Genomic DNA, 14,093 nt, shown 5'->3' with positions numbered 1-14,093 from the left:
AGGGTCAAGCTTTACAGAGAAGAGTCTTTAGACCTTGCAAAAATGCAAAAATTTGCAGGTATACGCATACATGCATCTTCTGGGATGACGGTTGATAGTTTTTATTGAATTCTCAAATGAGTCTCTACCTGCCCCACCCTCAACGGTTAGGATACATTTTTTTCTTAATGTACATGATAATTTAAATTTATTTTTCCTCATTAAAGCATTCAACCACATTTCTCTCTAATTCCATTTATTTCCATTCTCTGACTGTTTTTGTTAGTATCTCCAAAGGACCTACAGTTTGCGCCTGGGTAATTCTTGCCTGGAAATCAGTCAAGAAAGTGGAGCAGCCATTTTTCAACTATGGGACAAAAGATGCGTATCAAGGCTAGTGTAGTGGGAAGATAGGAGGCGTCTGTGGCACTGATGATATCATTGAGCCACTGTACCAGCCCTGGACTGCCTACCTCTGGACTTATTACTTGTGAAAAAGAAACCCTTATTTGTTTAAGCCACTGTTTTCAGATTTCTATGATATGCAACCAGACATAGTTCCTAAAAGATACATATGCACTTTAAAAGTTAATTCATGCAACAACTTCATGAATTCTCCCCCTCCCCCAACTGATTTTCTTCTCATTCTCCCCCATGTGAGTAAATCACACCACAGCCACCCAGTTGCTCATGGTCAAGTCTTGAAGTCTTGAAAGATAATAGACACTTTGAGTTCTTGTGCCTGGAATCCAGGCCCCACGGGAAGAGTCCCAAAGGATAAAGCTGAAAGAATAGGCAGGAACAAGTATCCTAAAGGGAATGACATCTATATACTAAACTACTTAAATCTATTCTGGATAGGAGATTTTTGAAGAATTTTTAGCAGGGGAAAGACATGACAAGATTTGCATGTTCGGATGATCCCTATGGCTAGTGCCATACACACAATACATGGTAGGGAGGGTTGGAGTAAGGCTGGATGCAGAAAGATTCTTGAGGACGCTACTCTAACTACCTATACAAAGAGTAAACTAAGGCAGTAAAAATGGTGAGGAAGACTGGATTTGCAAAATACCTACAACTATTCAATATTTGAATAATTGGGATACTTCGTAACCCACTAGACGTAGGGGATGAAGAATGGGGAAGGTTCTAAGATGATTTCCATAGGTGATTTGGTGGGTAATCGTGACATCACTGAGATGACGAATAGAGGAAAAGCAGCAAAATTTGGGAAAGGGAAGATGGGAGAAGGTAATTAACTTATCTATTTCATAAGTTTCCATAACCACCCTGAGAGAGAACTGTCTAGCCTCTGATAAGTGTTAAATGCAAGAAGTAGAAAGTGAATTTAATTTAAGAGACTACTCTCATTGAAATGCATGTTATTGAGTGGTCATAACAAGAAAACTCACTCTAGTTCATCTCAGAGTTATTTGGGAAGTTAACATGCCAACTAACAGTTATTCTTCAAGAAATTCTTACTTGTAATATGAGTTAGTTAACAGCTGTTTTAGGTGAATAGGTAAACCTTAATTGTGTTGACATAACCTCAGTCATGAAGATAAAGCATTTTTGAAATTAAAATTTATGTTAGTGAGAACATGGCCTGATACGCAAGCTATGGCTAGTGTATAATTGCCCCAGAAGAATTTATTCCATAAAGGGAGGCAAATTTGTATAAATGTAGTAACCACCTTCTGATCTGTGATGAGATTAAGTAACTCTTTAAACTCAAATTAGGATTTAATAGAAAATGAGTACATGAAGTGGTGCTCCATTAGTTGTTCCTGTGCATGACTTGTATCTTAGCTTGTAGTCTGCCAACTCATTGAAAGTAGAAACCACTTTGTCCATAGCTTTGTACTCCCACAGTACCTGGCACAGTGCCCCATGAAGAGTAGGTGTTTAATAATATTTTTATGTAAATGAAAGAAAGAAGTGGTAAAAAGCTTAGAAGCCTATATATCTACAGTAGTAGCTATAGTGACATAAAAAAAAGGCAAAAATAATAAGGACATACCTAGAGTGTTATGATTGCATACACTGCATGCAATGTATCATCAGCTGTAATTTAAATTCAGAAAATTCAGAAAATTCAGGTCTTAGTGATCCATTACTGAAGGTAGTACATCTACTCCTCAGATCACAGAGCGGTCTAATGTTTTCTGATGATAGACATTTATTCACTCTTTCATTAAACAAATATTAACTGAAACATTGCACTTTCCTTAACTAGAACTTTCTGCACTACCATAAACATACTTGCAAAACACATAGTAGTAAATCACCTAGAAAGCTAACAAATATGTACCCAAGCATAGTGGCCAAACATTCATTTAATGCAAAAGACTATTAAATCTGTTTCTTTAAAGATACGACTTAAAAATAAAAACCTTTGTTATTTGTTGTCTCAGTCTGTATAGAATACATTTAAAAACAAAATCAGTTAAGAACAGTCTGATGGTTATAAAAGTTTATAAAAGAGCACATGAATGCCCAGTTTAGAGAACTGAGTAATTCATAATGGCATATAACAAAAGTGAAAGTGATCTTATTCACAATAGCGACTATATGTACAAATATGAATATCAAATGTATATACATGTGCTCTCACACACACTACTTTTCAGACACATCCACATACACACACGTGTGCATGCATACACACACAACACAACATATAGTCTTACCCAAGATATTCAGGTCCAAAAACTCGATTCAGGTCACAGTCAATATATCTGGTGCACTCCTTCACTGCTCTTGGGTTGGTAATAAATGGTTTTACTTCCAGCCCTGTTCTCTGAATCTCAGTGCCATTCTCCAGCCAGTGCTTAACTAGGAATACTCCTGTTAGTTCATTCCCATGAGTTCCTCCAAAGATAGCAACCTTTTTAATAGGATCTTCAGCAGCGTGACAGGAAATCATTTTATCAAGTAGTTTTATCTGCTTTCTGCAATTCAGAAGAGAGGAGATCAAAGAAAACTTAATTTCATAAGCAAAGTTTAGAAATTTAAATCTAAATGAGACTTTAACCAAAGTGCAAAGTTAACCACGCGAGAACTTGAGTGGAGTGTATTTTAATTTTCTGTTACAAGTTCTGAGCCCTGTTTATTATAAGGACACTCCCTTCTTTAGCCCTGCCCTTTACCATATTTGGATTAAAATATGCAGAGATCAACTAGAGATACAGCTGTTTAACTTCTAACTCCCTCAAATGGTCGGTAGACCTAAATGCAATAATAAATTAACACCTCACACTAATGCAAAACTTCTGTTTTCTCTTCAGCTAGAATGTCATCAAATGGTGCTTTCATGACTATTTGCAGTAGTAAAAATAGATTACACTTTTCTTATCCTCAAAAATATAAAAAATAAAGAAGATGTCTATAGTATGCCTGTTATTATTCAATATTTATGTTTCCACTTTAAACCATTTCTTCTCTGAAACGAGTTCAGGCCCTTTTTTATCATCTGAGGGCATTTGAATTTCATCTCTATAAACAGCCAATGGCAGATCTTCAGAGACCTCCTCTGGAACCACTATCCTTTCTTTCAGAATGCTTTTTCATGGTCAGAGATGCAAGAACCAAATCAACGATCACTGGGTCTTAAAAAGCTACTTTGAAACATGCTTTCATTTCTTTCTCATGAAGTTATTAGTAATTCTATGTCGACTTGCTTAGGGAATCTTCCTCACTTTTTGCCCAAATACTAAAGGAAAAACAACTGTTAGTAATTTTCAAGACTTTGTAATGCCTGAAAATGTCTTGGGGCATGCTATATATACGAACCAGATTATATGAGTTTATATGGACACAGCCTAACTTACTGGCAACAGAGACTCTCCACTGGAATGTGTTACTCAAGAGGGGGTCTTATTAGGGGAAACTATCCAGAATACTGTACTAAGATGATTACATCCCTTTGCAGAAATGACTCTGAGCCAAATCCGATTTGATTTCATGCTCAATCATCCAGAAAGTCAAATATGTTCAAGTACTGAAAACACTATGTGCTAGTAATGGGAGATTGTTTGAAAGGGGTATGACAAGAGTAATTCATTACAACTGCAGAGTAGTTCAATTTATAATGTTTTTCCGCATACGTTATCTCAGTTTATTCACATATCCACTTTATGAGATAGGATGGGTTAGGTATTGACATCCCCATAGCAGAGGTAGAGAAAAAAGAGGTTAAGTAACTTGGTTAAATTTCCCGAGCTTCCAGGAGAAAACTAGGCCTGAGATCTAGGTTTGCTGAATCTAAGTCCAGTGTTTTTCACAGAACAAGAGGGTGTTCCCTGTTATTTTTGGCTTTCCCCAAAGTTCTAATTTTGCTCTTTCCGAATTCACATGAACAGTCACTACAGTGTACTCAGGAAACAAACAAGCTTACAAACAAACACATGATGGAAATATAAAATGTGAATGCTTCAAAATATTTAATAAACCTATACCTGTGTTCTTCCTTTAAGAGATTATAATGCAGAGATAGAGAAAGCATAATAATAAAATCAAAATGTACACATTAAAATTACTGTTCTAATTTCAGATAAAGCCCTGTAGCCTTTGATTTTTTTGCCCACATCCGTGTACACTGAACACTTCATTGTAGAGATGCAGAAAACAAGCATAAATGTAGACAGATGACAGTCGTATTGTTTAGTTACTTTGGTTTTAAGAGCAGTAACTATGGTGAATTATTAACACTCGATTATGTTTTGTTTCTTTTCTGCCAATTTGTGGTTAGTTCTGTCCTTTGCCCTAGTCTCTCTGGAAATGCTGCTTCAGCTATGTACTTGTAGCTGGCACAAATGACTTGCATTTCGAGGCTTGTTTTATGGAATTTTAACAGAACAGCACTCTGAAGCACATCTAACATTCATAAATAAAGTTTCCCTTACATGTCAAAATGAATAACTTTTTTGAGAGTTAATGAATTGTAGTAATTCTGTCCTATACTTACCCTGTTTATTGTGTACAGAGTTTGTCTTCTGCGGAAAGCTTTATTAGAAAAAAAGGAGAGCATTTCCTTAGAACTAGAGCAACAGAGGCTTTTCATACTCTTATACCAAGTTAACTTCCGAAAGATTTTTAACTCCCTGTTTCCCAAAGCGCACTAAGTATCTGAGCCCTATAAAAAATACAAATTCTTATTAGTCTAGTTCTTTCTGAGAATTCAGAGAACTCATAGTATACAAAGTGAGACCCTTTCTAGTTGTCACTATCTCACAATTAGGTTGAATATTTAATGTTTTGAAGTACTTAAAAAAAATAAGCCTGACTTCCAGTACTGCAAATGTTTTGTAGGGACGTTGGTGACTGATTTATTAGTAAAATAATATACTTTAAAACAAAGGGAGAATAAATTTTTCATAGTCATGGCTGTCCAATTGATCAATGTCAGAAAATTTGTAGGAGACAAATTTAAGGCAGAGCTGTTTCCAAAATAGTATGATTGGGGGATAGAGAGGGTCTTCTCTCCAATACGACACATAAAGCGTCTCATACACAGTGTGGTTGTCCAGCAGTCATGTAATCAAACTACTCTTACTATTTTAATTTTTTCTTCCCCTGTGGTCCTATAGCTGTCATCCATCCAGAATAACTTTCTAGGTGGAAATAAATAAATGATAACCAGAACAAGATAGTGATAGAACAGATAGGTTTATAAATTGCTAGCAAAGATTCCACTTCTGCAGTCCTTACAGATGTAGCTCAGGATGTTGCTCTTAGTGGGTTTAAAGTCTTTTTCTTTCAATGAGAAATCTATTTTGGGGGGTAGATGGGTGTTATATATGTGTGTGTGTACATATGTATATATCAGGTCAAAATCTGCTTCCTTGAAGTTTTTACTCATTTTTTAAAAAACCTCCTCTCTGGAACCACGAAGACAAGTTTTTTCAGACATTTTATTGTGTGAAGTCTTTCCCAAATTAAACGAAGACCTTATTCCTTCAGACTTACTCCTTAGTTTGGCATTCAAGATCTTTTATTATCTGGTCTCAATCTACCTCTAATCCTATTTTCCAACATTCTCTTTTATTTGATCTAATCTTCAAAGAAACTACTAATTAAGTCTCATGGTCTCGTAGTCTTAGGACTTCACTAACAACATTCCCTTTATCTCTGGGTCCCTTTGCAACTCTTCCCTTCACCTACTCCAGTCTTCAAATGGTCAGAAGGTAGGGTAACAACAAAAAATGGGCTTTGAACCCAGACAGAAGTAGAATTATTATTCCTGGCCTCCAGTAAGTACTCAATAAATGGCAGCTACTGTTATTATATTAAGGGCTAACATTTATTGAGCATTTACTGTGTGTCAGAACTGTTCATTTTCTCTTTTAGCATCTTCAGGGCAATTAAGTATTATTATTGCTATTTTACTGAGGAAGGAAATGTAGGTTTAGAGGGGCTAACGTGCCGGAGATCAAAGGGCCAGAGAGAGGCAGTCCAATGGCCGAGGGCCAGAGCCCAGGTCACTGCACCTTCCCTTTCCTCTCCGGGGTCCTAGGTCTCTGAGGCATGTACTCCTTCCCTTCCCGAGCTTGTGCAGCACTGGCCCTGCCTTCCTGACCGTGCTGGGCCTTGCGGGACTGTCATCTAAACCCAGGCCTCAGCTCTCCCAGCCTCCTGGCGACTCCAATGCCCCGTCTGCTTGACCTCACTCAGAATCTCAGCCAGACCGAGAAAGACCCCTCTGACCTGGCTTTGAGGCCTGTGGCCTTTGAGTCATCCTATTCTAGGCACACTCCGGGGTGCCACCAGCATCGCACAAACTGACGTCTAGACGTAAGAAATGACTTCAGGGTGTGGGAACGGGGTTGGGCAACCAGCTCTGGCCTAACTTCCTGATGAAGCTGGGGCGAAGGTTGGCTGAGCAGGCTTGTCCCTCTCTGGGCAAAACTCCAGAGAGGTAGAGCCATCCCTGTGCCGTGTACCCAACAGTACGAGAACGCAAACGGACGCGCGTTCATGTTTCCGTGCCAGGGAAAAGGCGTGCGTGTCTTTCCCTCTTTGTCCACAGAACGGACGACGTCACGGCGCCGAAGACCCAGGTGGTGGCCTCTGCGCCTGCGCCGACGGTGGCGCGCGGGCGGCGTCGCGCATGCGCAGAGCGAGACTTCCGCGCTTTTTCGGCGGTGGGAAGGCGGTTGGTGGTCGCTGACTGCGCGGACTGGGTGACGGTTGGCGGAGGCGAGGAACCTGAGGGTTAAAGTTGCGTGTCGTATGGCAGGAGGGCCAAGAAGGGAAAGAGTCTGTGTAGGCCCTAGTTACCAAACTGCCGCGACCCCTGGGTCAGGAGAGGTTATTGGAAGAGAACACGAGCCCTGACTGGAGCTTGATGTTTTTTCCCCAAGAGGCGCCCAAGTAGGCCCGACGGCCTCCTTCTGAGGCAACGGTCTTTGGGGCGGGGTGTGTGTGTGTGTGCGCATTGAGCAAACTTTCTGCACATCGATGTCACCACCCGCCTTAATGTAATTAGGGTCCAGTGGGAAGCCGGAGTGGGGGGCACCTCAGGGTCCCTGCCCCCAGGGTCAGTGGTCCAGGGGAGGATGTGGCGCTTTTGTTTGCCTAAGTCTCTTGTCGTCCCCCTCTAAGCTCAGGATGTGTGTTGCGTTGGTATTTCTGGGCTGAGAAAAGGTCACATAACCTGTTTTGGTTCCTAGAACGGCATCAAGAATATTTTCTAAAGGGTATACTATATCCAGGTTCAAGACCAATATGTGGAAACACAGCAGGGGCAGCCCCTGACCTCATGTTTCCCAAGTTTTATTTCTAGAAACGATATTTGGAAATTAATATGTACCTCAGTATGCTTTGCATTGTTACTCAGTGGTGTTCATGTCTATTTGTCTCATGGGGCAGAGAACTTGGGAGCAGAAATGATCTTATTTAGGTTTGAATCTTACCTTTTCATGAAATAGGCAAGTATTTATTGAATTAAATTGGGATCGAAATATAAGAGGCTAAACATGGAAAAAACTACAACAGAAATTCTGTGGTAAAAGAAAAAAACAAAAAAATCTTATTTCACTTGTTGAAGTTATAGAAACGGAGTGGAAACTTATCAGTACAATTATTCTGGATATTAAGTGAGGCCTTAGTCTTTGGCATTATGTAATCCAGGGATCTCAAACTAATGGCCAAATCAGATGATCTGCACAGTGCTTTAAAAGTGAGACACAGAATATGTTCTCACATGGCTAGTTCAATTGTGTATGTTTCCTCCCTGGCCTTGTAAGTATGTTTGCCAATGTTGTAGTCTCTCTCCTTCTTTGTAGATCTGGTTCAGAATTATTCTCATTGTGGGTCCTTGATTCTGAAATAAATTATATAGACTCTGTGAAAATCCACATATGTTCAGGAAGCAAGATTATAGCCACACTAGTCTTATTTCAAACAGATTTGGAAAAATGGGTTATGCTGTAAATTCTTACTCAGAAAGCAAAAGAGCCTGGCAGAGAGTTTACATTATCAGGTTTGAAACCATAGGTTTAAACCATAATTTCAGTAATTACTAGGCTGAGAACTTGATTTTGTTGTTGATACAATACAAGGTAAAAATTTCTTTCCTTGAAGGTTCAGTCGAACAACTTCATGTTGTAAAGTTGGAGCGCTAAAGAAAAAATTATAGACTTTGATATTGAAGGAAATGAAGAGAAACATAAATGAAAATTCAACTCGAAATACAGCAGGTATTGACTGACTTTTTAAAATTTCTATAGTTTGTATATGCTATATAAACCTTGTATAGTATATAGATGCAACATTTTGGAAGGAACTTATAAAAGGAATGAACATATAGTCTAGCCTCTTTACTTTTTAGGTCGAAGGAAGTAAAATAACTTAAGACGAAACACTTAGTGGCTTAGGTGGAAGTAAAATCAGACTTTCCTGGATTTACTCTTGTATTCTTTCTACAAATCCCATGTGCTTGAGTTGTTTTGTGCTTTTTAAGCTGAAAATAAATTAATAATATTTTAATATTTATTTGTGACTATTTAAAATATTTTCAGAAGTGCTTCTGTTTCCCTAATAGCTTCCCCTGCCATTTCTGCTTTCCCAATTTGTTAGTATAAGGACAGAGGGCAAGAATGAAGAGAACCAAAGGAATGATGATAATGCACAATGAAGATAATAATAGCTATTATTTATGGGGGGTGTACTGTATTCTAGGCATTTAATTATATGTTAATTTATTTAACTCTGAGAGAGTTATTACTATCATCCCTGTTTTCTAGATGAGAAACGAAGGCACAAAGAGGTTAAATAAGTAATTTATGAAGTGGAAGAGCCAGGATTTGAACCTAGACTCCATTCTTTTAATCACTATATTATTCTGCCTCTCACTATATGCCATATTGGCACAATGAGTTTAAGGAAATAGCCGTAGTTTGTACTTTAAAATTGTAATTGGAACCTGCTTTGAAGTTGTAATTCAAATTTAGACAGTCTGATTCCAGAGCCCACATCGTTTTCCCAGCCGTTCATCAGACAGTTACCAGAGTCTATATTCTCATGTAAGTGTAAGTGTTGATGGACCAACTAGAGTATGGTATAGTGGCAAGATATCTGAACTGAGAGTTAGGAAGCTCGGGCCCTATCTAGGTTCTTTCACTGTGGCAATGTGTAAGCTTTTTGGACCTCTTTTTCCTCTGAGATCCCTTCTAGTTTTAGTGTTCATAAATTCTGACTTTTGACTTGACTTGAGATCCCAGGTCCCTCAACTGGAGGGTTTGGAGTAGTATTTATCCTCATTTGGATTTATTACTATCACTCTATGGCATTCTCAAGATGGTCCACAGAAAATATGCATTACAGACACCTGGAGTTCTTGTTGAAATTGCAGAGTTTTGGTTTCCAAAGCAAGTCGATTGAAATAAAATCTATGAGGGTGGGGTCTAGGAACTGGCATGTTAAGCATAACCACAGATAAATCTTAGTCAAACTAAAGTTTGAGAACCATGGCCTTAAAGGGTATGCTACCATAGTCAGAGTGGTTAGGGTTTTGGAAAGCAAAATGGGTCAAATTTTGGTTCTCCCTTACCTCTATTGTACTTGAAGTGTCCCCTCCAGTTGATACGGTGATAAGCAAGCACAGGAGGGAAGGAAGGAAAACAAAAAGTGGATTTGGAAAGGGTAGGGGGATGAGGGAGGAGATGGGAATTACTGCCAAATGAGGAATTAAGGCAGTGTCAACATAGAACAAGAAAGGAGTTTTTAGAGAGACAAATAAGGCTATTTGGGATCTTAAAAAGAGTGTAAAAAAATTCCAAATCTATAGAAATATATCTGTAATAAATATAAAATTAATGTATAGAAGCAGACAAATTCAAATCGTGTATTATTATATACTAGTAATTAGTCTGTAACTAGATCTGACTATTTGCCTATTATGTACTTATTTATCGGTACATTCAATTTAGGCTGTTTGCCCGTACCACTGTTCAATCAGAAAAAGAGGAATAGACAGCCATTAACATCCAATCCACTTAAAAATGATCCAGGTATCAGTACTGCTTCTGACAGTTATGATTTCCCTCCTCTACCAACAGGTAAGAAAATAAGGTGAAAATTTTCAGAAAATAAGAAGTAGGATTATAGAAAATTACCATTTCTGTTTTATTATAATGGAAATATAAAGTTTATTTTTCTTCTTTCCACTATCCAATTATAGGGATTACTTGGTTCTTTCTGAACATTCCAGTACAGTAGTTTGAGTTTCCTTGTCTACAAGGGTGTCTTAGCATTTAAATGGAGTATCTTAAATCTGGAGCCTTTGTTCTAATGAAGTAGTAACCTACATTGTAAAGGTTTTTTTTTTCTTTTTCAAAACACGTATAGATATTTGTGACTTAAACATTTGGTGATAAAGAATGGAAAAACTCAAGTTCCTTCAGGAATAAGGATAAGTGTGAATGGGAACATGGGAAAAATGGAAGAAAGTAGACCTTAGGAAGGGTAGAAGCCCAGGAATTTCTAGTGCTTGGCCCTAGTCTTTTTTCTCTTCTTACATAATTTTTGCCTTTTTTCATTTATTGGCTTTTCACTCTTTCATCCCATTGGCTTCCTTATAGCTTCGACTGGCGTGTGAACTAAATTGCTCTTGCTTGGTGTTAACATAACCTTTTAGTTCTAGTTCTCAGGGCCCATCATTGGCTGCCCTCTGTTTCTCTTGATTCAAATTCTAGAGACAGAGAGCCTCTGTTTCAGCTCATATTAAATGAGGTCACTGAAATCCTAATTTATCTTTATGGTTAGCCTCTCATATCTGAAACAATTAGCTGTGGTGGTTTGTGCTGAAAGGTCTTAATGTTTGCTTACTTTTTACTTCTCTCTGGAAGAAGGCATGGACAGGCAGACAGTCTGAAATATACTTGGTACATGCTGGTTATATACATTTACATTTTGGGGGGGCACACTTAAAAATCTTTAATAGGATTTTATGCAACTAGAATTTAAAAATCCTTGTGCAACCATAGACCTTAATCTACTTTTACATCTATAGTTATTTTGTTTTCTTCCACATTTGAGGAATTGGAAGTATGAATTTCATATTATTCTCATTTTTATGGATAAAAATTAAAAATTCACATGGATATGCATAAATGGTCATCTTCTGCCATTTAAAAAGTTCTCTACTATTTAAAATATTTTTATAAGTAGCATGAATGATAGATGATCTTGAAAAATAACAATTTGAGTTGTTCCGTAGGGAAGTGTGCAACCTCCTGAAGTACTGAACTTTTCAAACTCTGACCAGGATTACTATCTGTCAGACATATAACAAGATTCTTATATTGGGCAAGAGATAGGACTAGATCAGTGTTTTTCAAATTTTTTTCTTGATCCATTAGTAGGTTAGGAAATAACCAACCTTTTAAAAAAAGAAATAGAAGAGAATAAAATAGAAAAGAATAGAATAGAATAGAAAGTGTCAGTATATCATATAGTAAGAATAAGAATTGATAGTAAAATTGTTATATTTCCTCTCAAACACAAACGTGTGTGCATACACATGCACACCGTCCCTGTATATATTCCGGGTTTCGATGTATTTCTTGCTGTGGGTTGGGATTAAGAAACATTGATTACACTGAATTTATGTTACGAAATACAAGGTGCTATACTAGGATTGACTGTGGAAGAGATACAGATTAAACTATTACCTTGCTTAGAATGCAATGGGAAAGAAAGACATCTAAAAAATTAATAAGGCAGCCTATGACAAATTCCACAACAAAGTACTATTGAAGAACATGTCCATATATTCAAATCCTTTTCTCCTTCAAACTTTCAACTGCCTCCCCCCACATATTAAATAAATATGAAAGAATCATTTCAAAAAATGCTCCCTAGCTTACTCTTACCTATATTACTTGTATCTTTTGAGATTGGGCCTGGGAAGCTATGAATCCGGAGCTGCCTCCTTTAACGAAAACAGTGAACACAGGGTATGTGGAAAAATATATACCAATGAATGTATGTGTCTGTTACAGACTGATGTTATTCTTCTATATATATTTTATATTTTTATATTTCTCAATCGGGGAACAAATTATTAATAGCTAATAAGACATATTTCCTTGAAAGGCAAATACCACATTCAGTTTCTCATCCCCTGAGAAGTCAAGATTCTGTGTCTAAATCTATTCAATTAAATGCTGAAAGAAGCAAGAGTGGTTGGAGGTGAGTCTACTTAAGATTTTTCTTATTCTGTTCATTCTTCTCCTTCCCATCTCCTCCTTTACTCCCTTCCCTCCTCCTCTATATATTCTTCCTTTCTTAAACAGAATTATATTTAGGAAATTTATATACTTAATAACTAACTATAGTGATATTAGCTGTGTTTTATAAAAGAAGAGAACATGCCATATACAACTTTAAAAATAGGCAGATTTGGCAGTGATTATATTTCCAAAGAATACTTCATGTTATAATGAAATTTCTGTAAATATTTATCACCATGAATTTATGATTTTGCTGTGGATTATTAATGATCTAATTGACGATAGGTAAAGAGTCAAGAATAACTGTATCTAAATGTCAGATATATATACTACCAACTGTAAAATAGATAGCTAGTAGGAAGCAGCCGCATAGCACATGGAGATCAGCTCGGTGCTTTGTGACCACCTAGAGGGGTGGGATAGGGAGGGTGGGAGGGAGATACAAGAGGGAGGAGATATGGGGATATATGTATATGTATAGCTGATTCACTTTGTTATAAAGCAGAAACTAACCATTGTAAAGCAATTACACTCCAATAAAGATGTTAAAAAAATAAATGAAAAAAAAATGTCGGATATATTTAAGATATATTTGAGAACCAAATAGAATGCTCAGCCTTACCCCAGTAAGATAATCAGCTCCAAGGTAAATAGGATGGAATAAGAAAGAAAGACAGAGAATGAAATCATAAGCATATGGTAAGATGGTGAGGGTAGGGCTTCCCTGGTGGCGCAGTGGTTAAGAGTCCGCCTGTCAATGCAGGAGATGCGGGTTCGAGCCCTGGCCCGGGAGGATCCCACATGCCGCGGAGCAACTAAGCCCGTGTGCCACAACTACTGAGCCTGCGCTCAGGAGCCCGCGAGCCACTGAAGCCCTCGCGCCCAGAGCCTGTGCTCCGCAACAAGAGAAGCCACGACAGTGAGAGGCCCACACACTGCAACGAAGAGTAGCCCCCACTCGCCACAACTAGAGAAAGCCCGCGCACAGCAATGAAGACCCAACGCAGCCAAAAATAAATAAATGAATAAATTTATTTAAAAAAAAAAAAAAGATGGTGAGGGTACTTCTGGGTCATTGCCAGAAATATCTAAGTTTAATGTCTAAATAATATGAAAAAAATGAATAGATAGATAAAGGACATGGATTATTTTTTTAGGTTGGACTTTAGTATTTTTGGGTAAGTGGCAAACTACTGAAAGATAATTTTGGAAACACATTATTGGAAAACAACACCAACCCCAGATCATATATCAGTCACTGGCTAGTGCTTTGTTGTTATTTTAATGATCCTTACAACAACCCTGTGAAGTTAACATCACCTTCACTTTTAGTAGATGAAGATACCATATTTTTTTAAAAGGGGGAAACTTTTAATA

General features: G+C 37.7%; 2 protein-coding genes across 5 annotated transcripts in view; one reads left to right on the top strand and one right to left on the bottom strand.

The window, feature by feature from the left end:
• ASPA (aspartoacylase) overlaps window positions 1-8,845 on the bottom strand; it is a 24,876-nt gene extending 16,031 nt beyond the window's left edge. Inside the window, exons 1-2 of one of the 2 annotated variants that reach the window (XM_082443596.1) lie at window positions 8,833-8,845; window positions 2,673-2,933 (exon numbers count right to left, since the gene is read on the bottom strand). In XM_082443596.1, coding sequence (XP_082299722.1) covers window positions 2,673-2,908 — 236 coding nt within the window. In that variant the 5' untranslated portion in view covers window positions 2,909-2,933; window positions 8,833-8,845. Of the gene's footprint in view, window positions 1-2,672; window positions 2,934-4,948; window positions 5,036-8,832 lie in introns of those variants that run through there. The other variant, XM_082443595.1, reaches the window with a different exon arrangement.
• SPATA22 (spermatogenesis associated 22) overlaps window positions 6,788-14,093 on the top strand; it is a 24,817-nt gene continuing 17,511 nt past the window's right edge. Inside the window, exons 1-5 of one of the 3 annotated variants that reach the window (XR_014257947.1) lie at window positions 6,788-7,200; window positions 8,566-8,681; window positions 10,413-10,541; window positions 12,380-12,440; window positions 12,580-12,675. Coding sequence is in view for 2 of the 3 variants with exons in the window: in XM_082443578.1 (XP_082299704.1) it covers window positions 8,639-8,681; window positions 10,413-10,541; window positions 12,380-12,440; window positions 12,580-12,675 (329 nt within the window). In the remaining variant the exon portion in view is untranslated. The remainder of the gene's footprint in view (window positions 7,201-8,565; window positions 8,682-10,412; window positions 10,542-12,379; window positions 12,441-12,579; window positions 12,676-14,093) is intronic. The other 2 variants (XM_082443578.1, XM_082443577.1) reach the window with 2 other exon arrangements.

This window comes from Balaenoptera physalus (assembly GCF_965194825.1).
Source record: "Balaenoptera physalus genome assembly, chromosome: 20".
In the NCBI taxonomy this organism is placed as follows: domain Eukaryota; kingdom Metazoa; phylum Chordata; class Mammalia; order Artiodactyla; family Balaenopteridae; genus Balaenoptera; species Balaenoptera physalus.
This window is presented reverse-complemented; position numbering and strand designations above follow the sequence as displayed.